Below are 25261 nucleotides of genomic sequence, written 5' to 3'. Positions count from 1 at the left end.
CCCGCCCCCAACTTCTGTCTGTACCAAAAATGTAAAGTGGTACACGCCAAGGTTGTCCCCTCTTCCCTTTCCCTTTTGCTTTAGCAATAGAGCCACTACGAATAAATCTCAGAACCTCTTGCTTGTTCCAGGTTGTGACTTGTGGGAGAACAGAACATAGGGTTGCTCCGTATGCAGACAATTTACTTTTATATGTCACAAATCCAAATAGTCATTTAACATCCATTATGGCAGTACTCCAAAATTTTGTTTCATTTTCTGGATATAGGCTTAACATACAAAGTGAATGCTTGCCTATAAATGTAGCTGCACAGCGACTCAGTCAAACTGATCTTCCTTTCCATCTGACTCATTCTGGTTTTAAGTATTTGGAACTAGTGAACGTAACTGGTTCACATCAAGCTCTGCAGGCCGAAGATTTTAACTCCATTGTTGTCCAATATAAGGTCAGTTTTTCAAAGATTGGCTCATTTACCAGTATCGCTTTTCGGTGGGATTAATATGAAAATAAATGTTTTACCAAAGTTTATATACCTATTTCAGTGCATTCCTTTGTTCATGCCAAAAACCTTTTTTAAATCTATCGAGCAAATGTCCTCATTTATATGGGGAGGTAAAACTCCAAGAGCACGTAAATCATTATTACAAAGACGTGAGCTTAGTGTAGGCCTGTCTTTATCTAATTGGATGTTTTATTACTGAGCAGCTAACATTCAAATATACATTTACTGGCTAAAAGATCCTCATACAATTTGGGGTCAATTAGAACCTCAGTCTTGTTTGTCTCCCTGTCTCCCTGCCTTATTATTTTCATCCCTCCCTGTGTCCCTGTCTCGGTACACAGATAATCCTGTTGCTCTTGCCTCTCTTAAAATATGGTCTCAATTTCGACTTCACTTCAAATGTGTTTCTGCTTCTGCGTTTGGCCCATTATGTAATAATCACCTCTTTCCTCGACACTGCATTTTATTATGGGATAATAAGAATATTAAATGTTTCAGTGACCTTTTTAAGGATAATGTCTTTCTTAATTGAACAGATATACAGATATGTCTTCCTTATATGGCTTGCCTTCACCTCATTTATTTATTTATTTTATATTTATTTATTTTTTTAAATTAGACATTGTGCATCTACTATTTTTACAGAATTCCACTCTCAGTCCCCTAAACACCCTTGGGAGGATGTGTTTGAACTCATGCCCCATAAGAAAGCTCTTACATAGTGGATATATAATCTTGTTCTCTCAATGGACAATTATCCAGTCAATAAAACTATCTGTAATCAGGAACAAGAGTTGGGTCTGGAATTCAGGGAAGGTTTCTGAGATAAAGCATTTGACAGAATTTGTATGTCATAATCTTGGGAAAGACTTTCTCTAATTCAATTTGAAGAAGTACACAGGCTGCATTTGTCAAGGTCCAGACTGCAAAACATCAGTTTAGACACAAAAGCCCTCATTTGACATATGATCAACAACGTGTTATTTTCCTTGGTGCTATTAAAAAAGAAAAGCACAGTTCTCGTCTCATGCGTACAGAGCCCTGGAAGTGTCATCGCAAAATGTTTTGCATGTGGAGAGAATGTGCACTCGTTTTATTATATTGTGCACACGTTTTGTTATATTGTGCGCACGTTTTAAGCATTGTTTGAGTAAAACAAGGTCACGATATACTTAAATGTGGCCACAATTTGTAAAACGTGCACTCAATTACTCAGTATTATCTTGACACATAAATGTTGGCTATTAGCCAACAAACCAGCAGACAGTGTAATACATTTCCCCATTAGAAATGGATCTGGTCAGGGTATATCATCAAGGTTTGGGCGCACAAGGACATATAGAGAACTCCAGCTACCCAGCACGGCATCATCTGGAGTTTAAGCACATTAAAAAGGATGCTGAGGGTGAAGCGTCTCCCCGTCGTGAGGATGACAATTTAGGTCATATTATGGAGTTCATTTTGAACGAAAGGAAAACGTGTGCACATTTTATTAATTCGAGGGTTCAATTAAAGGAAAACGTGCGCATGAATTATTACAGCCATTAAAACGTGCGCACGAATTATCACGGCCAGGAAAATGTGCGCACACTTTATTAATCTGAGAGCACGTTTTATTAATTCATGGACTCAATTAAAGGAAAACGTGTGCACAAATTATCGTGGCCAGAAAAAGATATCAGTTTAAGTGACCTCTCCTGGGTTCTGTACATGCTGCTGTTTAAGCCACGCAAAAAATATAAATAAAGAAGTGTCCAAAGTCATGGACAACCAAACCACAGGATTTAAAGCAAAAATGAATAAATAAAATTCTTCTGACTGAATTTTTTTTTCCCACAGCCAAATCATAAGCTGTTCACCATCTACCTTTTTAGAGAAACCCTTTTGCGATCACATCCACGTATTTAAGGTAAAACAATGCTAAGAAAACAGCAAATTGTTCTCCTGCTGAACAAGATTATATTTCACTCACTAACCATTGCTGCTCATTTCTAATGCAGCATCATATTCTAAAAAGGCTTTAAAGTGTAGGTGACACCTAATGCTTTGTTTTCATTAATATTTAAGACTAAAATTAAAACAGTTTGAAATTTATCCGTTCCTGATGCGCAGGTTTTCAAGAGATAAATATTCCGATTTTGAACTGCGCGCCACTAAAAACCAGGAACTTCCAGGTGTGCCGACATTGGACAAGAAGGAAAAGGAAGTGGTGTCAGCCCCAGAACCATTATCTTAATTGTCCCATTAATTTATGGATTTTTACAGGCTACTGACAGCCACATGGTTTGGGTCGGAGCTGCACCATGTTTTCGGTATCAGAACAATTACTTTTCACCAGCAGAATAGTAGGTGGAACACTTATATTGACAAGCGCACACTTGCACGGAGTCTCTGGCTGCTCCACTCCACACTGAGACAAAACTGAGTATCTTCAGATTATTTTATTGTTTTCTGGATCATGGGATAATGTTGCATGCAGAATGCGATGTTGAGGCACTGGGAGTCTTTTTCTTACAGCACAAAGGAGCTTGTTAACAGAGCGGCTGCGCACAAAGCCGCTCATTAACAACACAAACTGGATCAATCAGCTGCAGTAATGGATTACAGCTGGCGCTGGAACCTGGCACCAAAGTGGCAACAAATGGAGTTTTCTTCGACCCGGACAGAAGGAATTAAATAATTTTTCAGATGTGGTTTTGTAAAGGTGGATATGTTTAAGGATGATCTCACTGAAATGGACAGGTAAGAAGACTATATATTTACTTCTTGTGTAAATGGTCTTAATATTTAATAATAATGTATTCAAGAAGGGAAACAATATTTATTTTAAAAGTAGCTGATATTGTCAGCCTCTCATGTCACTTTTCAGATGTGAAATTGTTTCTAAGAAAAAAAAAAAATCCACACTTCCTTATCACTTTTTTTCTAATTTCACAGATAGTAAAACTATTTTTTTTTAATCAGTTGATTACGACCCAAGAGCTGGCAAAAAAAAAAAACCCAACAAAAACAGTTTATGCCGAAATCGCCTGTATTATATATTTTTTTATAATCACCAATATGTGTTCTGAACTCTGCCAATATCGTCACTGTTGTCAGACTGAAGGTTTCCTACAAAGTTTGTCATCCAAATAAGGCTCTAAACCATAAATGCTGTGTCCCCCACAGCTGGTTCAGAAACACCTTTAGACTGGACTTAAAAAAAAAAAAAAAAAAAATCATCTGAAAACAGCTCAACCTCCGTGTTTACAACTGATTTGGGCTTGAATCAGCAGGTGCCATTCTGGTGATGACGTAGCAACAATACAGCTGAGGGCTGAAATAGAGCGCAGGCTTCAGACAGCTGTAGTTTATCCGTCACCTGTGCACTTACAGACTTATTGTTCAGGATTTTTTAAAATAACATTTCGTCATTTTTAGTGATTATTTGTGCACATTTTTGGTGTCACCTACACTTTAACCTATAAACACATTTTAAAGGGACCACTTTTCGATAGGTTTTACTCGTTTCAATACCAACTAAAATCTCAAGTTTTTGATGGGATGGCTTTTTGATGTCCAGGGATGCATTCTGGAGGGTTTTTTGATGACTGTTTTCTCACCCGATCCCCCCAATTTAGTTGTAGTGCTTAACGTGTATTTTCTTTTGCATATTTTCAACTTTTCTTTGCCTTTAACCAAAAGTGATATCACAACCTACATGTTTGTTTGATAAGATTACTAATGACAAGCACTGTGTGCCCCTAGCTTGCAGTCTCTGAGCGGAACAACCAAGAATTTGTGTATCTATGTGGAAAGCGTAACCTGATTGAGAGGTAAGGTTTTATGAGCGTATTTTACATCATGCCATCCATTTCAGGTGTATTTTGGGGAGAAAAAAAATAGCATGTTTTTTGTTAATGCGTTGCAGGTCTGCAGCTGTGTTTTTAGTTTAACCACAGCAAGGGCACTCACAGAGACACAGAGCAAACTTTGAAAGAAAAGAAAAGTTTAAAAATATGTTTGGATAACTCTGCACTTTGCTCTTTGTCGGTCATTACCATGGTGACACATCTACGCTCAAACACACCGCCCTCCACCTTCCTCCTCCTGCAGAGTGCAGACAGGACAGAGAAAGACTCATGGCAGCGAGGATTAAAAAAAAAAAAACTACTAGAACAAAACGTTATTCTAAAAATCTATTTGTGAACATGGCACGCTTGTGTCCCTGGGATGCAGTAAATTTTACATCTTGCGTCCAGTCTTAATTTTGCATAATGATGCCATTAGCGCAAATGCTGCCTTTTGGCAGACCAACTGATGGAAATCCATTGTAGCAATGGAAAGCTTTAATCCCTGAAACCAGTTATTGCTCCCAAAACAGTTTACTTACCGACGAAGGCAGTGGCATCAAGACAAAATGTATCAAAGTAGGCACAATTTAGTTTGATAATTTAGTTTTTTAACCCTCTCAAGGCAGGCGCTGTAGATTTGCAACAGCTAAATACACTCAACAAAAATATAAACGCAACACTTTTGGTTTTGCTCCCATTTTGTATGAGATGAACTCAAAGATCTAAAACTTTTTCCACATACACAATATCACCATTTCCCTCAAATATTGTTCAAAAACCAGTCTAAATCTGTTATAGTGAGCACTTCTCCTTTGCTGAGATAATCCATCCCACCTCACAGGTGTGACATACCAAGATGCTGATTAGTGCACAGGTGTGCCTTAGACTGTCCACAATAAAAGGCCACTCTGAAAGGTGCAGTTTTGTTTTATGGGGGGGGGGGGATATCAGTCAGTATCTGGTGTGACCACCATTTGCCTCATGCAGTGCAACACATCTCCTTCGCATAGAGTTGATCAGGTTGTCAATTGTGGCCTGTGGAATGTTGGTCCACTCCTCTTCAATGGCTGTGCGAAGTTGCTGAATATTGGCAGGAACTGGTACATGATGTCGTATACGCCGATCCAGAGCATCCCAAACATGCTCAATGGGTGACATGTCCAGTGAGTATGCCGGCCATGCAAGAACTGGGACATTTTCAGCTTCCAAGAATTGTGTACAGATCCTTGCAACATGGGGCCGTGCATTATCCTGCTGCAACATGAGGTGATGTTCTTGGATGTATGGCACAACAATGGGCCTCAGGATCTCGTCACGGTATCTCTGTGCATTCAAAATGCCATCAATAAAATGCACCTGTGTTCTTCGTCCATAACAGACGCCTGCCCATACCATAACCCCACCACCACCAGGGGGGCCACTCCATCCACAACATTGACATCAGAAAACCGCTCATCCACACGACACCACAACACATGCTGTCTGCCATCTGCCCTGGACAGTGTGAACCGGGATTCATCCGTGAAGAGAACACCTCTTCAACGTGCCAAACGCCAGCGAATGTGAGCATTTGCCCACTCAAGTCGGTTACGACGACGAACTGGAGTCAGGTCGAGACCCCGATGAGGACGACGAGCATGCAGATGAGCTTCCCTGAGATGGTTTCTGACAGTTTGTGCAGAAATTCTTTGGTTATGCAAACCGATTGTTTCAGCAGCTGTCCGAGTGGCTGGTCTCAGACGATCTTGGAGGTGAACATGCTGGATGTGGAGGTCCTGGGCTGGTGTGGTTACACGTGGTCTGCGGTTGTGAGGCTGGTTGGATGTACTGCCAAATTCTCTGAAACGCCTTTGGAGATGGCTTATGGTAGAGAAATGAACATTCAATACATGAGCAACAGCTCTGGTTGACATTCCTGCTGTCAGCATGCCAATTGCACGCTCCCTCAAATCTTGCGCCATCTGTGGCATTGTGCTGTGTGATAAAACTGCACCTTTCAGAGTGGCCTGTTTAAGGAACACCTGTGCACTAATCATGGTGTCTAATCAGCATCCTGATATGGCACACCTGTGAGGTGGGATGGATTATCTCAGCAAAGGAGAAGTGCTCACTGTCACAAATTTAGACTGGTTTGTGAACAATATTTGAGGGAAATGGTGATTGTGTATGTGGAAAAAGTTTTAGATCTTTGAGTTCATCTCATACAAAATGGGAGCAAAACCAAAAGTGTTGCGTTTATATTTTTGTTGAGTGTATCTGATTTTTCCTGTTACTAAAAATTAATTTGAGCCTGTGAGGGATAAACAGCACCTATAAAGTGACATATTATAGGTGCTGTAATTAATTAATTTAAATTGACGTGTTATTTTGACAGCCATAATTTATTATAATCATGGATATGGTCATACCTGTGTGGCTAACATACTGTATATAATAATGTGCAAAAGGTTTATGCACATTAAAATAATCCATCCTTTAAAAATATGGTGTCAGTAGCTGGTGTTCCATTGCAGATTTGCACAAAAGAGATTTTCAGAATGCTAACAAAACACGATAGTGAAATGACAGCATTTCCACTGAGTGATGGAATGTGACTGCTGGGTTTTGTCTGCTCATGAAAACCTCATGAGAACTGTAATTCTGACTGTCATGGCAAACAAATGGGTTAGCCCCTCTAAATATTCAATTTTGAGATTTTTTTTTTTTTTTTTTTTTTGGCTTTCGAATCCAGTACTGTCATAATGTTCTCTTACAAGGTTTAAGAACCAATTTTCATAAGAGTCAGGCAGGCTGTGATATTGACCTACTCAGATTTTGCTCAAACATTGGTAACTGGATGCACCCTCCACCAAACGAACACACACCAAAATGTTTGGCCAAATTCCCTACGGTGACCTTGCCAGGGGTCAAAGTTTACACCCAGTATGGCCTAAAACTGGAATTTGGTGAACAGGGAAGATTTAGACAGCTCTTACATGAAATGCATTCAATCCCCCAAAGTACTTTTGTGAGCCAAGTATTATAGGAGGACAGTTCTTCAAAATAGTCACCAATTTGGGTTGGGCAATTGAACGCATTGGCTATAGGTGGTGCTTCTTTAAAACAACAAAAAAAGAAATCAGTGGGGGATTGGATGTGTTGGCGACCATGAGGTGCCAAAGTGGTCAAATTTGTGTTTTTCATACAACTTTGGCGCCCTCTGGTGGGCAATGTGAATAATTTAATTAATATCCATTGAAACATCTTTGGAGGGTATCTCAATAAGCATCTACAATGTTGAGGTTTGGTCACCTTGAAGCAACAGATTACACACAAATTTACATGTGAAGTTTCGAAACAATGATGAATTACCCAGAACAATGCATGTGCATGATAGGGGTGGTGGCCAAGTGGTTAATGCGCTTGGTTTCAGTTCAGAAGGTTCCAGGTTCAAATCCCACCCCTACCACATTTCTCCATGTAATGGAGTTGCGTCAGGAAGGGCATCCGGTGTAAAACTTGTGCCAATTCAACATGCAGATCCACCTTGGATTTGCTGTGGCGACCCCAAGTGCAAACAAGGGAGCAGCCGAAGGGACTTACTAATGCATGTGCATGATAAAACAATGCCTGTGCTATACTACTAATGTAGGCATTTACTTGTGTATTCCACAAATACAGATCAGAAAGCTGAAATATCTACAGTATATATCAATATCTTCTTCATGTTGAGCCAATAATGCTTACGTCACCATGTGGAAAAATAGTCAATTCCCGTGCCAATAAAATGCTTTTTTATCAAAAACTGGCAAGTCCCCCAAAGATTTTCCAATTGATTTGTCTAAAAGAAGGATTAGTCTCAACAGAAATGCAAAGTTTATGATAATTCATTAAACACGTTGGCCACCAGGAGGGTGCTAAAGTTGTATGAAAAACACAAATTTGACCACTTTGGCACCACGTGGTGGCCAACGCAGCCAATCCCCCACTGGTTTTTGTTGTTGTTTTAAAGAGGGTAAGTGTTTTCATTGCAGTTTTGTGAAATACGGCTTTTTCAATCTCCTGACAAAAACCACCTCAAGCCAACATAAAAACTACATTTGAATGTTTTCCAAAATCCATGTTTTCATTAAGCATATTTTCAATTTGCGCAATTTGAAAGGTAACGGAAATCCACCTTATGTTGCAATTATGAAGGGTATACATTTACTACTGTTGAGTTATTGTGTACGCAGCAATGAGCACACACACAGACACACACATGCGTGACATAATATTAGAAGTGTGGTTTCAAAATATACCAATTACACCATCAAACTTCTTGAAAGCTGAATAACAGTGGCTTCAAATAGTTCAGGTTTTCTTCTTTTCCAGCTCCTTTACTTGTACAAAGTTATAACCATGTCTCATGTTGACAAAAACTCACTGTGTTGTGCATGTAAGGAAAACACACATTTACCACACACACATATCCATACATTTCCTACCGTATACAGGAGTTTTTCCTGGCAGGATAACGATGATGAGCTGCAGTCCAGAGTAAGTGTTCTTCAGGTGTCTGAACATGGGCTCCACACTGTCCGCTCCCTGGGCGTATTTACAGAAACATGGCTGGCCCTGAATTGGCATCCCAGCATCCTTGGAGATTTTACGCAGCTGGTCTGTAAAGTTCCTGAGAGGCAACCAGAGCACTAAAATTCAGCAAAAAAAGAGGCTATACAAGTCAAAATTTTAATGCTTTATTGAGAATATAGTAAAGTCATTTTCATCATAGTTTGAATGAGAGCAGTAACTTAGTACTTACTTAAGCACCTCTTCTCTGCATTGTTTCTGAGGAGCAAAGCAGGCAATAGCCCACACTTTGATTTCAATGCCATTATAAAACTGCTTGCCCCTCATGTCCCACACGCCCTGGTTAGGGGTCGCTATGGCACGGTTCTGTAAATCACAGAATCAGAGACAATTATTAAAATGAGCCGGGCCAAATTTTCAGGACAAAATGACACTGCATGAATCAACGAATTTAGATTTTGTCAAATATACAGAAATCACTGACACTGCTGCAGAATTCACTGTAATTTTATACATGCATCACAAAGTAGCTTCAAGTTGAAGAATACAAAAAAAAACTTTTCTTTTTTAAATGCACTGTACTGACTTTATTTTAAGACAAGTTGTAAAAGCGAACAGCATGACAACAGATGGCCTGTGCCTCTGCTGATACAGAAAATCCTGACACTCCCTTCTAATAACCACTAGTTTGCATGAACTAATGCAGGTCACATTATGTTCCCAGTCTGTGAGACCTCCACAGGAGTTGGACAAAACAGATTGGCGACAGGCATTTCGATTGGGACCACTGGAGGGCGCTGCAGTACCGAGGGGTTCCCTCGGAGGAGCTGGGGGAGGTGTGTGTGGATCGGGAGGTCTGGGTGGCTTTGCTTGAGCTGCTGCCCCCGCGACCCGACTCCGGATAAAGCGGAAGAAAATGGATGGATGTATTTTTGTTTTAACATAAACTGTATGGTACTTGGTGGCTGAATCTTGCTTTATAAACACCCAAAAAAAATTTCTCCTCCCAAAACCACCCTGCTTGTGCAACAACTCAGACGCAATGATAGTGTTCCCAGGTTAAGACCAAGATGGCTGCCTCACAATCGACAAATGTGCTTAGATCCAGAGCCCCTTCTTAGTGGACAGTTAAAACCGGGGCAAGATGACAGAGTCCAACATGGCAGTCTGATATATTTGTTTTTTAACAGATGACTTATTACCCGTCCTCCATACTGCAGAATTGGGGCTGGAAGCACCCTCCCCGTCACCTCGGCCATGTCATCTTTCACCTTGATCCCAAACTCTTGGATGTATGGGTCCAGATTGAAGTTAGCATTCTTCATCTGTGGAGAGTGATCACAGGTCACTGAATCATATCTTACGTCAGCTGTATGACCTCAAACCACCACTTTTCTGTATGACTCACCAGCCTGCTGATCTCCTCTTGCCTGTCGGGTGCAGAGCGTGCTGTGGCTTTGATCATAGTGGAGGTCTGATTATCTGTCAGCTTTTTGATGCATCTTTGACCTGCTACAATGTTACACACCTGGAGCAGTAAAACCAACAATCAAAACTGTGCAGACACTGATTTTTACCATATGCAGTGAGGTACATATCATCTACATGTAAACACAAGAATCTCCATACACCGACTCACTAAATTAAAACCTTCCTCACCTCCAGGGGCAGGTAGGTGTGCTTTTGCTCCTGGCCCACCTGAAGACAGGGTAAGTGGGGGTATTTCAGCTGCAGGCTGTACTTCTGCTTGAAGTACTGGGCCACTGTACATTCTACTGTCTGCCCACTTTCAAGCTGGAGAGGGAACCTAGTAATAATCACAACAAATAGCTTGTCATGTGGGGGATTACATTTACACACACACACACACACATTATAATAAAACACAAATAAACCCCATTTAGCCAGGATTTGTAGACCATCATTAGATTCCAGCTCCTTCTTGAACTGTTGCCATCTTGCTTTTAGGTTTAGATGGCGAAATGTTCCAGTTGACTATAATGACATGCTGATAAACTCTATTGATTAACAGTTGATTAACTGAAGATGTGTGCATGAATGCTATTAAACAAATGTACTTTCTGTGATGTACATGAAGTCAGACATGTGGTGGGCTGCTGCTTGTACATGCACTTACGTCTGGTGGCTCGCAGGACGTCGAGTGACATTGCATACACGATACTTCCTCTTCATTTGGCCACAGTGGGTTACCTCCACCTTCAGGCCTGGTACCAAAACCAAACAGTGGGATGGGAAGCATTAGCATTAACACACACACACACACACACACACACACACACACACACACACACACACACACACACACACACACACACACAGCTTCCCAGTCAATGTAAGGGACTGTCAAATGAACATTATAATGTCACTGTGTTCCAAGAAAGCGGTAACATAATTATGTTCAGAACTGGCAAACTGCCAGGCCAACAAGCGCCTCCAAGCAGGCCATATATAAATATGGCCAACCAAGCAAACATAGTGGTGGTTGACAAGGAAAAGAAGACCACAGTTGTGGTTGATGTGGCAATCCCAGCGATTGCCAGCAACATCAGGAAGGAGCACGAGAAACTCAAGATGTACCAAGGGCTGAAGGAGCAACTGGAGCAGATGTGGAAGGTGTGCAAGATGGTCCCAGTTGTAATAGGAGCACTGTCACCGCAAAACTGTTAGAGTGGCTCCAGCAGATTCCAGGCACAACATCAGAGCTCTCTGTCCATAAGAATGCATTCATAGAAACAGCTAAGATACTGCACCAAATCCTCAAACTCCCAGGACCAGGAGCCGACCTTGAGGAACACAGATACCACTCTCCCTGGGGGGTGGGGAGTGAGTTGGAGATTTCATTTCTACACAGTGCATATATAAAGTATTTGCGGCACTTCACTTTTTTCCACATTTTATGTTACAGCCTTATTCCAAAATGGATGAAATTCATTTTTTCCCCTCAATATTCTACACACTATACCCACAATGACAATGTGAAAAAAGTTTGTTTTTTAGATTTTTTGCAAATTTATAAAAAAAAAATTAAATTAAATTAAAAAATTTTTTTTTTTTAAATCACATACGGTATACGTAAGTATTCACAGCCTTTGACATGAAGCTCAAAATTGAGCTCAGGTGCATCCTGTTTACACTGATCATCCTTGAAACATTTCTACAGCTTAACTGGAGTCCACCTGGGGTAAATTCAGTTGACTGGACATGATTTGGAAAGACACACACCTGTCTACATATAAGGTCCACAGTTGACAGTGCGTGTCAGAGCACAAACCAAGCATGAAGTCAAAGGAATTGTCTGTAGACCTCTGAAGATTGTCCCAAGGCACAAATCTGGGAAAGGACCCAGAAACATTTCTGTTGCTTTGAAGGTCCCAATGAGCACAGTGACCTCCATCATCTAGAAATGGAAGATTGGATCCACCAGGACTCTTCCGAGAACTGGCCACCCCTCTAAACTGAGTGATTGAGAGAGAAGGGGCTTATTCAGGGAGGTGACCAAGAACCAAATGGTCAGTCTGTCAGAGCTCCAGCATTCCTCTGTGGAGAGAGGAAAACGTTCCAGAAGGACAACCATCTCTGCAACAATCCAATCAGGCCTGTATGGTAGAGTGGCCAGACAGAAGCCAGTCCTTAGTAAAAGGCACATGGCAGTCTGCCTGGAGTTTCCCAAAAGGCACCTGAAGGACTCAGTCCATGAGTAGCAAAATTATCTGGTCTGATGAGGCAAAGATTGAACTCTTCGGCATGAATGCCAGGCATCATGTTTGGAGGAAACCAGGCACCATCCCTACTGTGAAGAATGGTGGTGGCAGCATCATGCTGTGTGGATGTTTTTCAGCGGCAAGAACTGGGAGACTAGTCAGGATTGAGGGAAAGATGAATGCAGCAAGGTACAAAGACATCCTGGATGAAAACCTGCTCCAGAGTGCTCTTAACCTCAGACTGGAGTGACGGTTCATCTTCCAGCAGAACAATGACCTGAAGCACACAGCCAAGATATCAAAGGAATAACTTTAGGACAACTCTGTGAATGTCCTTGAGTGGCCCAGCCAGACCTTAATGTGATTAAACATCTCTGGAGAGATCTGAAAATGGCTGTGCACTGACACTCCCCATCTAACCTGATGGAGCTTGAGAGGTGCAGCAAAGAAGAAAGGGCAAAACTACTCAAAGATAGGTGCACCAAGTTTGTGGCATCATATTCAAGAAGACCTGAGGCTGTAATTGCTGCCAAAGGTGCATCAACAAAGTACTGAGGAAAGGGTGTGAACACTTATATACACGCGATTTCTTAGTTTTTTTATTTTAAATAAATTTGCGGGGGAAAAAAAAAAACTTCTTTTTGAGAGACAAAATGAATTTTTTTTGAAAATTGGAATTAGGCTATAACATAAGCCTTATTCCATTAGTATTTGGAGATGCTCTCCAAAATTAGTTTAATCTTGTTACACAGGCCATTTGCCATAGAAGAAAATATAATTTTCAGACTGTGTTCTCACAGACAACTATGAAACAGAAGTGTCCCCCTGTTTGTGGTGTTAAACTCTGGAATATATTGAACGAAGAAATAAAAGGTTGTACAAATGTTTATAAATTAAAAAAATGTATAAGAACAAAATCAAGAGAGAATATTGAAAATTACAAGAAAATATATGTAACTGCTGAAATGTAAGACAATCATGTTATTGTTAATGATGTTTATTTGATGTTTGATGACTTGACGAATTTTGGGTTGGAATTCAAGAAACAATTTCTCTTTTTATTTATTTGTTTTTGTTTTCTTGATATTGTTATAAGGAGCAGAGAATACAAGTTTTAACTTCCTTCTGTTCTATTCTGTTCATGGAAAATGTTCATGGGACATGACATGAATGAATTACTGATTGAACAAATAAAGAAGATCATTATTATTATTACATAACAAAATGTGTGAATACTTTCCAGGTGCACGATGCATGCGTGTACACACACTATATATATATATATATATATATATATATATATATATATATATATATATATATATATATATATATATATATATATATATATATATATATATATATATATATATATATATATATATATATATATATATATATATATATATTCCCCGTTGTGCTGTGCTATACACCTCCTGATCATTTTTCTCATAGATGTAAATGCCTATAAAATTATTTGTGACATGAAAAGTAAAGTAAGTCCTATATAGGACCCGAGGCTCTTTGGTAGTAAGTCCCTTCGGCTGCTCCCTTGTTTGCACTCGGGATCACCACAGCAAATCCAAGGTGGATCTTCATGTTGAATTGCCACAGGTTTTACGCCGGATGCCCTTCCTGATGCACCTCCACATTACATGGAGAAATGTGGCAGGGGTGGGATTTGAACCCGGAAACCTTCTGCACTGAAACCAAGCACATTAACCACTTGGACACCACCCCAAGGCTCTTTGGTGCAGGTGCTTATCTCTGGATTCCACAGCGTGACGCAGGTGAAAGTCTCAAACTCCCCCTGGATGACATACCTATCCCAAATAGGTAACTTCCCCAGCCAAAGCCAGTACCCATTTACAGGTGGGTGTACTGGGACAATGCAGATTAAATGTCTTGTCCGAGGACACAGACAGGCAGCATAAGCAAGATACGAATCCAGGTCTATATCCAGGTCAATGCTTTTTCCACTGAGCTACCTGCTTGACAATTACCATAGAGCAGGAACCTTAGGGGAAAACTGTTGTAGCGCTACTGCTCTACACCCATGTTGACATGAAGACATAACTGTGCTGGCATGGAAACTTTGATTCTGCTGTGTGAACAGTGGACCTGTGCTCGTTTGAGTGCTGGAGCAATCTAATGATCGCCAATTCATCATCAGAGGTTATATAATGCAAAACCGTTTTTTTTTTTTTTACATTTTCATTTGTTTGAGGTTTAAAGTTAAACATCTGCAAAGACTGCCACTTCTACGAGTGCTTTCATAGATATTTTCCTGCTATAAATATCTTTGGCCTGACTGACATGTGTGACAGAACTACTCCCCAAATGCTTTCATTGTTATCTCAGATTAATAAAACACCCCACAATAAATGACCCACGATTACCATTCTAATCTAGCGGCCAAAGTGGTCTCTGTGTGTGTGTGCGCGTATGGGTTCAATCACGCAAAAACTGGGGAGAACTGTCATTTGCCATGCTTATGTATTGTGGTTAATGTTGACTTCAGCCACTGTCTTTGTTTGTCAAATTAAAACCACCTGCTTACAGTAGCTGTACATGTGTGCTGCTAACTACTTTCTGGACCCACGCCACTCCAGCAGGGGGCAGTAAGTCATCTTTATATTAAAAGTGTGAGTGATTTTAAGTTCAATGTAAGTACATAATACAATTGTAAATACATTAAAAATACATGGATGACACAAGAAAGTGAAAACATTTCCACTGTGGTCCATTTAAAAATCAAATGTCAAAACAGAAGGAGAAATAAAACAATAATAGTGTATATGATAAGAACCTAAACAATTTAGAAATACCTTAAGACAGTAAATTAACATGAAAAAATACATAATTAACAGGAAATAAAAATAGTTGAGTTCTTCTAAAATTGTTGTGGTTTAACGTTCTAAAATCACTGTAGACTCACACGCCATTCCAACTCATACAAGCTTTGCTTAATTTATTGCCACCCTTACCACAAAAATGTCAGCTAGCTATTTTATAAACACTACCCAATCTAGAGTCCGTGGATCCCCACGGGCAACACACTGGTTTATATATTAATAGCCAAGTGGCCTCTGTGTGAGTGTATGCGTGTGCACATGTGTGTGTATGGCTTCAATCACGGAGAAACTGGGGAGAGCTGACATTTTCCATTTGGTATGCTTATGTATTTTGGGTCAAGGATGAATGCTGCAAAAACAAAAAGTTGATAGGGCCAATATTTTTGGAGAAATTGTGGATTCTGGCTAACAACAGTCAACAATGGATGTTGATAATTAAGTTCTGGACCCCTACATCATTCCAGCAGGGGTGGTAAATCATCTACACATTAAAAGCCAAGTGGCCTCTCTGTATAACTTTGATTATGGACAAATAATTTTAATAACAACAATAATAATGATATTAATAATAATAGTGTGTATATAACAATAAACTAAATTTATAAACACATTAAGACAGTAAATTAACATTAAAAAGAATACGCATTTAATAGGAAATAAAAAAGATTGAATTCTTCTTCTAAAAACTGTTGAGATCTAAGGTTCTAAAAACATTCTGGACTCACGCCATTCCAACTTATTACAGAAACTTTGCATGATTACCACCCTTGAAAATTGTCAGCTACCTTTTTTATAAACACTACCCAATCTGAAGACCGTGAATCTCCATGGGCAACATGCTAGTATGAATTAATAGAAAAACCCCTGATATCCAAATTTAAGAAGGTGCCATATCACACAGCAATACTACCTACATTTAATCTATACTTAAATTTAAGAATTTCCTAAAACACAAATCGTCACATCTGGTTGGTGAAAACTGATCTTAGGAATATGTTGCAAGAAGACCACGTGATGCTATGACCAAATTTTTCTCAAAGACATGATTGAGTGCATCAAGGCTCATGCTGACTGTTTGTGATGTGGTATTTTGGAATACTTCATAGGTTACACAATTTATTTTTATACAATAAAATATTAGTGTAATTATTTTCAATGAAAAGTTTTTTTGTTTTGTTTTTTTTTTGCTAACTGCCTTTACATTTGAGTGGCTCACATTTTTTCAATCTGTGTGAGTCACAATGAGGTTTTTTCAATGAGGGCTACTGGGCCTGAACAAAAATTACAGGGGAAACACTGGCATTAAATAACTTCACACTGATGGGTAACAGCACCTTTAATCTCCTTTGTGAAGCGGACCCTTTGTGAGTCAGTAAGTGTTTTGGGCTGCTCATCAATGTTACGAATGTCCAAAACCTCACACATGAACTCAATTACCGGCTGGGCTTTGTAGAAGGCCGTGGCAGACACTAGAGGGGGACAGAGAGCAGAAATAGGTCTGTCAGTTGAAAGCAGTGCAACTGAAACATGCATGGGCTGTCCAGTCCTTCCAACATCAAGGTTGAGAGCATTTATGGAAAACCATTCAACGTTACAAGTAGCCAAAAGACAGTTGGGCATTAGAGCCATTGGTTGACATTTATTAGAAATAAGTAATAATGGCTCCAATTAAGTCTGTGCACTTTGACTTTGCTACATCTGTCTCATTGCTTGTGCTCTGTCATGTAGTGTCAGTAAAACACGGTGAGCTAACTGATGACACAAGCCCTGATACCTTCATCTTTTATGACTCACCATCAATGTTAAGCATCATCTTCCACATGGCAGGGCGCACAGACTGGTGAAAGCCAAACCAGACTTCTCTGCCTCCACCAAGGGGGTGATAGTATCCCTCAGGTGGTGAGAAAAATGAACGACCCACAGGAGTGTACCTAATTGGAGGAGGTGATAAGTTAAACACATGCAACATGACGACTGAATTCAAAGTATGACCTCAGACTAACATCATGTTAACTAAAGACAATGTCTCAATGAAATGCATTCACACAATATGCAGCACTAATAAAGGAATAATACACATCTTTTTAGCAAGATACATAAAACACCATGCAACTTAAAAAGAAATATGAAAGTTTGTAGCCAAACTAGACCACAAAATAGTTTAAACCCCCCCCCACACACACACACACACATACACTCTCTCTCTCTACCATGTTAATTGTTTGTGTGTATAATGTTCTTAGTAAATCTTTTTCTGATGAAACACCTAAATTAAACCAGTCTGTATTGTAGATGTAATTGACAAACGATGTATTTTTTAACTCCCCTTGAGGACATCAGAGCTGAATAATTTTCCTCAAAGCATATCTTCATATGTCTTTGTGTAAAGATTCACTATACCAGGAAAGAACCTTCTGTGCCGTTTGATTTAAATGGAATGAAGTTGCTGCTTGCTATGCCCTGTCTGAGAAGCGTGAGCATATTTGACAGCCAAAGGATTTTGGAAAAACTGAAGTCAAAAACAAAGATTTCACATTTACTACTCTGGAGTTGATCTTTAGAGAAAGGAGCCGTTATCAAAATGACTTCACTTCTGGCGTGTGTCACTTTTGGAGAAGAACACGTGAGTGAGAGATGCACAGACAGAAATCAGCAGAGTGATGACTGACTGATAAGTAACTGCCACTTGTCCTACGAAACGAACATCAAACGATCATACTTTGTAAGGAAAGGAAACTAAATGGACTGCATTTATATAGCGCTTTTCCATCTGCATCAGATGCTCAAAGCGCTTTACCATCTGCATCAGATGCTCAAAGCGCTTTACACATCAATGCCTTTCATTCACCGCGATGTGAAGGTGCTGCCATACAAGGTAATCACTACACACCGGGAGCAACTAGGGGATTAAGGACCTTGCCCAAGGGCCCTTAGTGATTTTACGGTCAGGCTGGGATTTGAACAGAGGATCCTCTGGTCTCAAGCCCAACACTTTAACTACTAGACCATCACCTCCCCTAAACTCTACTCAATAATTCATACCATATTAGGTTTGAAAAAAACTGTCAATGATCTACTTATATATACAGTACCTACACTGCCGCCTGTAGTCCTGTTCCGGTTGTTTGTGGGGTTTTTTTGCCACCCCACGTTCAATTCAACTTATTACATTTATATAGCACAAAATCACAACAAACCTACCTCAAGGTGCTTCACACGAGTAAAATCCAAACTTACCAACCCCTAGAGTAAGCATGCAGGTGACAGTGGTAAGGACAAACTCCCTGTGATGATGTTGAGGAAGAAGCCTCAAACAGACCAGACTCAGAGGAGTGCTTAGGACATTCTAACAGTTACAAGGTTTTAACAAAGCTTTTACAAAGTTGAAGAAACAGCATTATTGAGATGACCACGCAAGCAACTGTGCCGCAGGCAGAGGGTCAACCAGCACTGTGGGCCTGTCCTCCTGGTAGAATATATTCCAAAAGCAGACTGCAGTGTGCTGCTTCAGCATGGCATCTTATGGTCAGTCCAGCACCCTGTGTTCTGCAGCTGTCAGCCTTGTACAACATCATCAGTACCTCAGACAGAGAGAAAAAGAGCAGAAACAGTCGGGCGGAAAAACTGCACCTAAGGTATGAGTTCACCAGCAATAAAAAAAAGCAGAAAGAACATTAAGGTGATCGCCGGATGCTAGCCCTAAGCTTCACTAACAGACCCATAAGTGAGATGATGTGAGGCAGAGACCTGTTCCGTTGATAATAAGTTGAATTCAAGGGATAAGAAGGATAATACCGTACTATGCCAGTATGCTAACCATATGAGAGGGAGAACAAATGCCTATGAAGTCTGGACTTGAAAGTCTCTACAGAATCATACTGTTTTACCTCTGATCATTCCACAAAACAGGGGTACAATAAGAGAAGCTCTGTGGCCCACAGACTTTTCATTCATCCTAGCAACACAAAGTAGTCCTGCGCCCTGAGCATGCAGAATGGTACATAGGGTTTAATTTGGTCAGCTAAACAGGGATAATGTCAGCCAAATTGTCGTCATGAAATGCAGGGAGAGGGAGGATGGATACTGTAACACAAATTAAAATTTTCATAATGTGCAACAGAAATATTGCCTTGATTTATACTCTATCAAAAATAAATGATAGGAGAAATACTAGTGCAACATTTTTGCCATAATCACCCAGCCCCAAGTGCAAGTAGTACAGAGTGTACCTCATAGAGGCAAGGTGACGCATGGCAACGTCGAGGGCTTGAACTGAGTCGAGGGGGACTTGGAGACGGCCACTGACCAGAGTCTCCTGAAGCAGGCGCCATGACACCCTGGCCAGCCAACGGATGGACACCTTGAAAATTCGGTCTTTACCCTCTCCGGGAATGGTTACCTCAAAATCCACCTGGAGCGACAGTGGACAGAAAGGTCATAATCAGGACAAGAGTTAGAGAACACGACCAAAGGAGGTGAAGCTCTCAACAGGCAGATGAAGGAAAAAAAAACAAAAAATGAATACATTTTATATATATATATATATATATATATATATATATATATAAAACAAACCCCTAAAAATAGTGTTATTCCTTTAGATTTATTTATATTTACCATGTATGTTGTAAAAAAGATTTTCTTTGGCACCACTACAATTCTGTTCCTCCGTACCCAAATAAGTAATTAACACTCATATCAGCAATATGAACAAGTCAAGTTAGAATTTTGACCCATACAGGATGGAAGAACGCTCTGACATTGGGAAACCATTTGACAACATGCCATTTTATTGTGACTGATTAAAAATGCAAAAGAAACACAAGAATGACAACAACAGACAGCCAATAAACATCAGCCACATGAGATTCTGTTGGGAAGAAGCCTGGATAATTTCTGGACTAATTTCCATAAAGGTTTTTCTGGATAGAAAATGCACAGCAGTCTCCTGTGTTAGCCATCAAATACTAACATTCATTACAAGCACAACCTTCAGTGGTTTGAAAAAATGAGTCCATGGGAAGACTAATGCTTTAATCCAGTTTTCTCAGCTGTAACTTAAAAAATTCCAAGTTCACAGTTTCCATCAAACAGAATGAACTTGAAACTTTGCATATGTGCTTCCTCCTCCATGTTGTCTACAAAGTTCTCATGGTGAGTACCTGAGCTTAATATATTTACAATGGATTTCCTCCAAAATACTTTACCAACAATAACATGGGCTGTAATTTTACCATATACCAAAGAAATTAAGGTATTTTATAAGAGCTACCAGATTTCAACATAAAGTCAATTTCGGCCATTTGTTTAAAACCAAAAGGGACAATACCTTTAATCTGGGAGCTCGGTATCATCCCTACAGAATGGAAGAAAGGAGTACAGTATTGCATGCATATACAGTGACATTTTTGTCACCGGGTCCTCGGTCTTGGACATCAAGAGACACCTGGGAAAGGCTTTATGAACTCACGAGGTCCCTGGACAGAGGTGTTTTGCAGTGCCAATGCCTTTGCAGGAGAATGAAGGCCGAATTATGTGGGGTCCTGGCGCTATCTGTATTACTGTGTGGTTGCGAGACTTGGATGCTCACCAGAAACCAAGATGACAACCCTGGGCATGATCCAGATTGCAGCTGCCCCAGTAATTAGAGAAGGCCAAGGGGATGTGCACATATCACCTGGCTGTGACAAACAGATGATTACTTTCAAGAGATGAAGATGCACCAGTTGTCCGTCCCTGGGGCTGCTATCCAGGACCCAAGAGGGTTCTGTTTGGTGGATGTGGCAATGCACTGCACCAGCACATAGCAGTACAAGCTGCTATGACAAAAGACACACACACACACACACACACACACACACACACACACACACACACACACACAAATTGCCGTGGGACATGAACTCTTTGAAACTACACAGGACCATCTGATAAAACAGCTGCAAATCAGCTATGAAGTGGCAATATAGTTATTCTGCATAGTTGGAAAGCTGTTGGACGAGTATAGTATTGCCATTCCCATTGAGGCAACAATGACTTTCATGACTTATGTAAAGATCCAGGTTACAGACAAAGACGTAGGATTGGAATATATTTATTACTTATGAACCAGACACACGTAGCTCATCCTAGTCTGTGTTTCTCCAAATAAACATATCTCCCCCCCCCCCCCCAACCCCCCTGCCCAAAAACTACTATAATTCTAATATAAATAGCTCTCAAAGTGCATTTTAACAATACAAATAAATGTGGTGGTGCTTATCTATATTATAATAGCCAAGTGGCCTCTGTGGGCATGTGTGTGTAGTTGACAGGACAATTAATTTTTGAAGAAATTACCAATTTTAACTAACCAATAAACAATGGCTGTTGTGCTACAATGCACCATAGGAGTTTGGGGTTTTAAATGTTATTGTGGTTAATGTTAGTTTAAAACTGTTGATGTTTTTTTGTGATTTTGTAGTTCAATTGGTTTACTCACTTTCGTTAAGTTATGTTGCTGTTACCATGAGTGAGTTCAGTCTCATGTTGCTGAAACGAGTGAAATGTGTATTTTGTTTGATTTCCAGCCTGTTTGTGTCTAAAATCAGAAGAACCTGGAAGCGGTAAAGACAAACATGCATGCAACTTCAATCAGGCACAGAGCAAAGTTGACATTTTCTATTTGGCATGTTTATGTATTTTGGATCAAGGATGAACTCCACGAAAACGGAAAGCTGATAGGACTAATAATTTTGAAGAAGCTATGGATATTAGTTAATGTTGCTAATTACATTTTGGGCTTGCATGCCTTTCCAGCAGGGAGAGGTAAGTCATCTTTATATTAAAAGTGTGAATGTGATTTTATTTAGTAAGTTCAATGTACAGTTGTATGCAAAGGTTTAGTGGCTCATGCAGCCGTTATGAGCACACACACGCACACAGCTGAGTGATCATCCCAGCCCCCACGTGTGCACACAGGGCACATGTGCCACTGGACACCTTTGCTGAAAGTTTGCAGCAGTCACAGCATGCGTCAGACGCAGCCTTTCCAGCAAACATTCATTCCTTTTTTTTTTTTTTTTTTGCTTCTTCAGGAGCACAGCGCAAGTCTGTACGTCATGATGTCAGTTGGATTATCACATGGGATTTAATTTTTGCGTGGTTATTTGCAGCACATGCATGTCATTTGCACCACATACATGTTATGTAATAACATTTCCTTTGCCCTCCCTGGCCAGGGTCCAGTGGAGGTGGACATCCATAGCACAACATGCCGGCAGACTTAGCTGTGACCGATCGATCTCAATCAACCGCGATCAGATCATTTCAGATGCTGTTTTGATGGTGTCAGAATATGTAGACTGCGATCAAATAACGCAAAAACTGCATATAGACCACCGTCAGATGTGCGTCACATCTCGATGGCACCAAGATTGTTTTGAACATACATGTGCAACAAACTCGGGACAGCTGAGTGAATGGGACCAAATATGTAGATGCTCACAGACTGCCGTCTGTTGGTCTTCAGACCGCACCTCCATATTTCCTGATTGTGGCCGGATGTGTCATTGTGACGTAATTCGGTCTCAATCGGCATATGTGTGATGGGGGTATGAAGTCCAGACGGATGAAGAGAACATCTCTGCTCTTCAAAATGTGAGGAAAATGTCTTCAAAAAACTCCACCAAGAGGTTGAAACTGCAGAGGAGACCTTCATCTGGTTAAATGTCCTGAGGGTCCAGTTCACCTGTCATCTCAGATAGCTCACACTTGCTGCTGTGCTTCTAAATAAAACAAAGGCTCTTTAAATAGCAACTATTTAATTATTTGAAAAAGCTAATTCCTTTTATGGGTGATTCTTAGACTACGGGCACTTATGTCCTTTGATCATATTGTATGAAAAACAGAAAAAAGGGGAAATTTCACACTTTTATAGTTATCTTTACAATGAAAGTGTGTTAAGAAATTTGTTCTAGTAGTCTATGATGACTTTTTCACCTTTTTTCAGCATCATTATATGCAAATATTGCCGTTTTGTGCTTGTCCCACACCCAGACTTTTGATCTTCAATGATAAAAATGAATGGTAAAGAAACGTTTTTTCTAATGTTTTAAAATATCTCTGAATAAAATATCAGTAAAATAATCAAAACATAATTGGGGTATTCAATGTCATACAACTGTTGTGATTTTTTTTAAACAAAATGTAGTTGTCCCACACTATTGCCGTAATTTCCACCACAACACTAATGTCCCTTTAAACAGTTTGTACGAAAGATTGTTTGGGTAGTTTCTATGGAGATAAACAGTGACATCAGTGCACATGTATATAGTGCCAAATCACAACAAACAGTTGCCCCAAGGCGCTTTATATTGTAAGGCAATGGTGTTGTGGAAATTACATTTACAAGGCCAATAGTTAAAGAATCACCCTTATATTTTAACATTAAATGAATGAATCATTAAAAATGTCCATGAAATCAAAGGTTAGTCAAAAAGACAATTGCATCGGTCAAAGAAGCCCTGCTCTTATTGTGCACAATTTCAAAGCATTCACAATCACCAGAAAAGTCAATCTCCTGTTTATAATAAATATTTGTATTTACAATGCCTTTTTTCCTGGTTGAAATGCAGATATGAATTAATATATCTACTAGGCTTAACAATGTACACATACTTTTCATGCCATTTTATTTGTCTAAAAATAAATGTTCAAGGTTCCTTACAATGTTAAAAAAGAAATCTCCTCTGAAACAACAACAGATAGGTTACAGTTTCAATTTACGGATGAACATCAAAGATTCCAAATGAATCTTTTTTTTTTTTACCTAAAACTATTTTAATTACAGGTTTTCTAATGTAAGAAATGTTTTTTTTAACTTCAAAATGTACAGTAATCAGACGTTAGTCTTGAAGCAAAAAAGAAATGATTTGTAAGGATTTTCTTTAGAAAACTGCTGTGTATAAATTAGCAGTTCTGATGTCCCTCTGACACGCATTTCTGTACTCTGTGTTTTGGCCTGATGCCTTGTTTCTTTTGGATTTAAAGTAGGGCTGTACCAAACATAAAAATCTTGGGCTTTATGTAGGAAATGGTGTTTCAGAGGGTTATAATTTTCAAAATTTTTCAGGGGGAGAGGAGAGAGAATGCCCTCAGACCCCCCTACAATACTCGTGCCTGCAGCGTTGCCTGTGCAGCTATGCCACACCAAGTGATCCATAGATGCTGTGAAAAAATCCTGGTGCAAACCCTGAACACACATACCTTCTCACTCCCAATAGGTAGCGCTAGCACTGTGTAGATGTTCTTCTTTCCATCATACACTGGCTTCCTGTCACCAAAGAGCTGGGGCTTGAAGTGTTGGACCATGTATTCCACCACCTCCCTATAGGAAGCAATGTATACAAACAAGTCAATATGCACTGTCAATCAGAGTGTTAGAGATGGATTACTTTCTGTCAGTTAAACCAATTTTTGCATCAAGATGCTGACTGAAATTGAGAAAAGGTGAGCAAATATTGATTCAACAGGATACAGTTGGTGGATTTGATAGCTTATGGTAATGAGAGACAAGATCAGGACAAAAAGAAGTAGAAGAGTGTACAGAACATTTCAATCCTTCATGCTTTGGCTTTCACAAGTATGGGAGTTAAGGATTTATTGGGAAAGAGGAAAGTCAAAGAGGCTTGACTTTTGCTTGCCTTCTCAGACCCTTTGTCCAAAACCCTGAATGCAAACGAAACCACAGCATAGAGAACAACTCTACATGACAGACTGGACAAAGGCACTGTCATGTGACATGAAGCCACAAGTTA

At 39.8% G+C, this 25261-nt stretch overlaps 1 protein-coding gene across 1 annotated transcript in view; it reads right to left on the bottom strand.

Moving 5' to 3' along the window:
• ago1 (argonaute RISC component 1) overlaps positions 1-25261 on the bottom strand; it is an 85764-nt gene that overhangs the window by 29530 nt on the left and 30973 nt on the right. The window contains exons 3-12 of the mRNA XM_034174124.1: positions 24711-24831; positions 19694-19875; positions 17259-17395; positions 16799-16933; positions 11025-11112; positions 10547-10694; positions 10296-10415; positions 10090-10212; positions 9120-9253; positions 8803-8987 (exon numbers count right to left, since the gene is read on the bottom strand). Coding sequence (XP_034030015.1) covers positions 8803-8987; positions 9120-9253; positions 10090-10212; positions 10296-10415; positions 10547-10694; positions 11025-11112; positions 16799-16933; positions 17259-17395; positions 19694-19875; positions 24711-24831 — 1373 coding nt within the window. The remainder of the gene's footprint in view (positions 1-8802; positions 8988-9119; positions 9254-10089; positions 10213-10295; positions 10416-10546; positions 10695-11024; positions 11113-16798; positions 16934-17258; positions 17396-19693; positions 19876-24710; positions 24832-25261) is intronic.

This window comes from Thalassophryne amazonica, chromosome 7, assembly GCF_902500255.1.
Source record: "Thalassophryne amazonica chromosome 7, fThaAma1.1, whole genome shotgun sequence".
Taxonomy (NCBI): domain Eukaryota; kingdom Metazoa; phylum Chordata; class Actinopteri; order Batrachoidiformes; family Batrachoididae; genus Thalassophryne; species Thalassophryne amazonica.
Note: the sequence above shows the minus strand (reverse complement) of the source record. Positions and strands in the feature narration are given on the sequence as shown.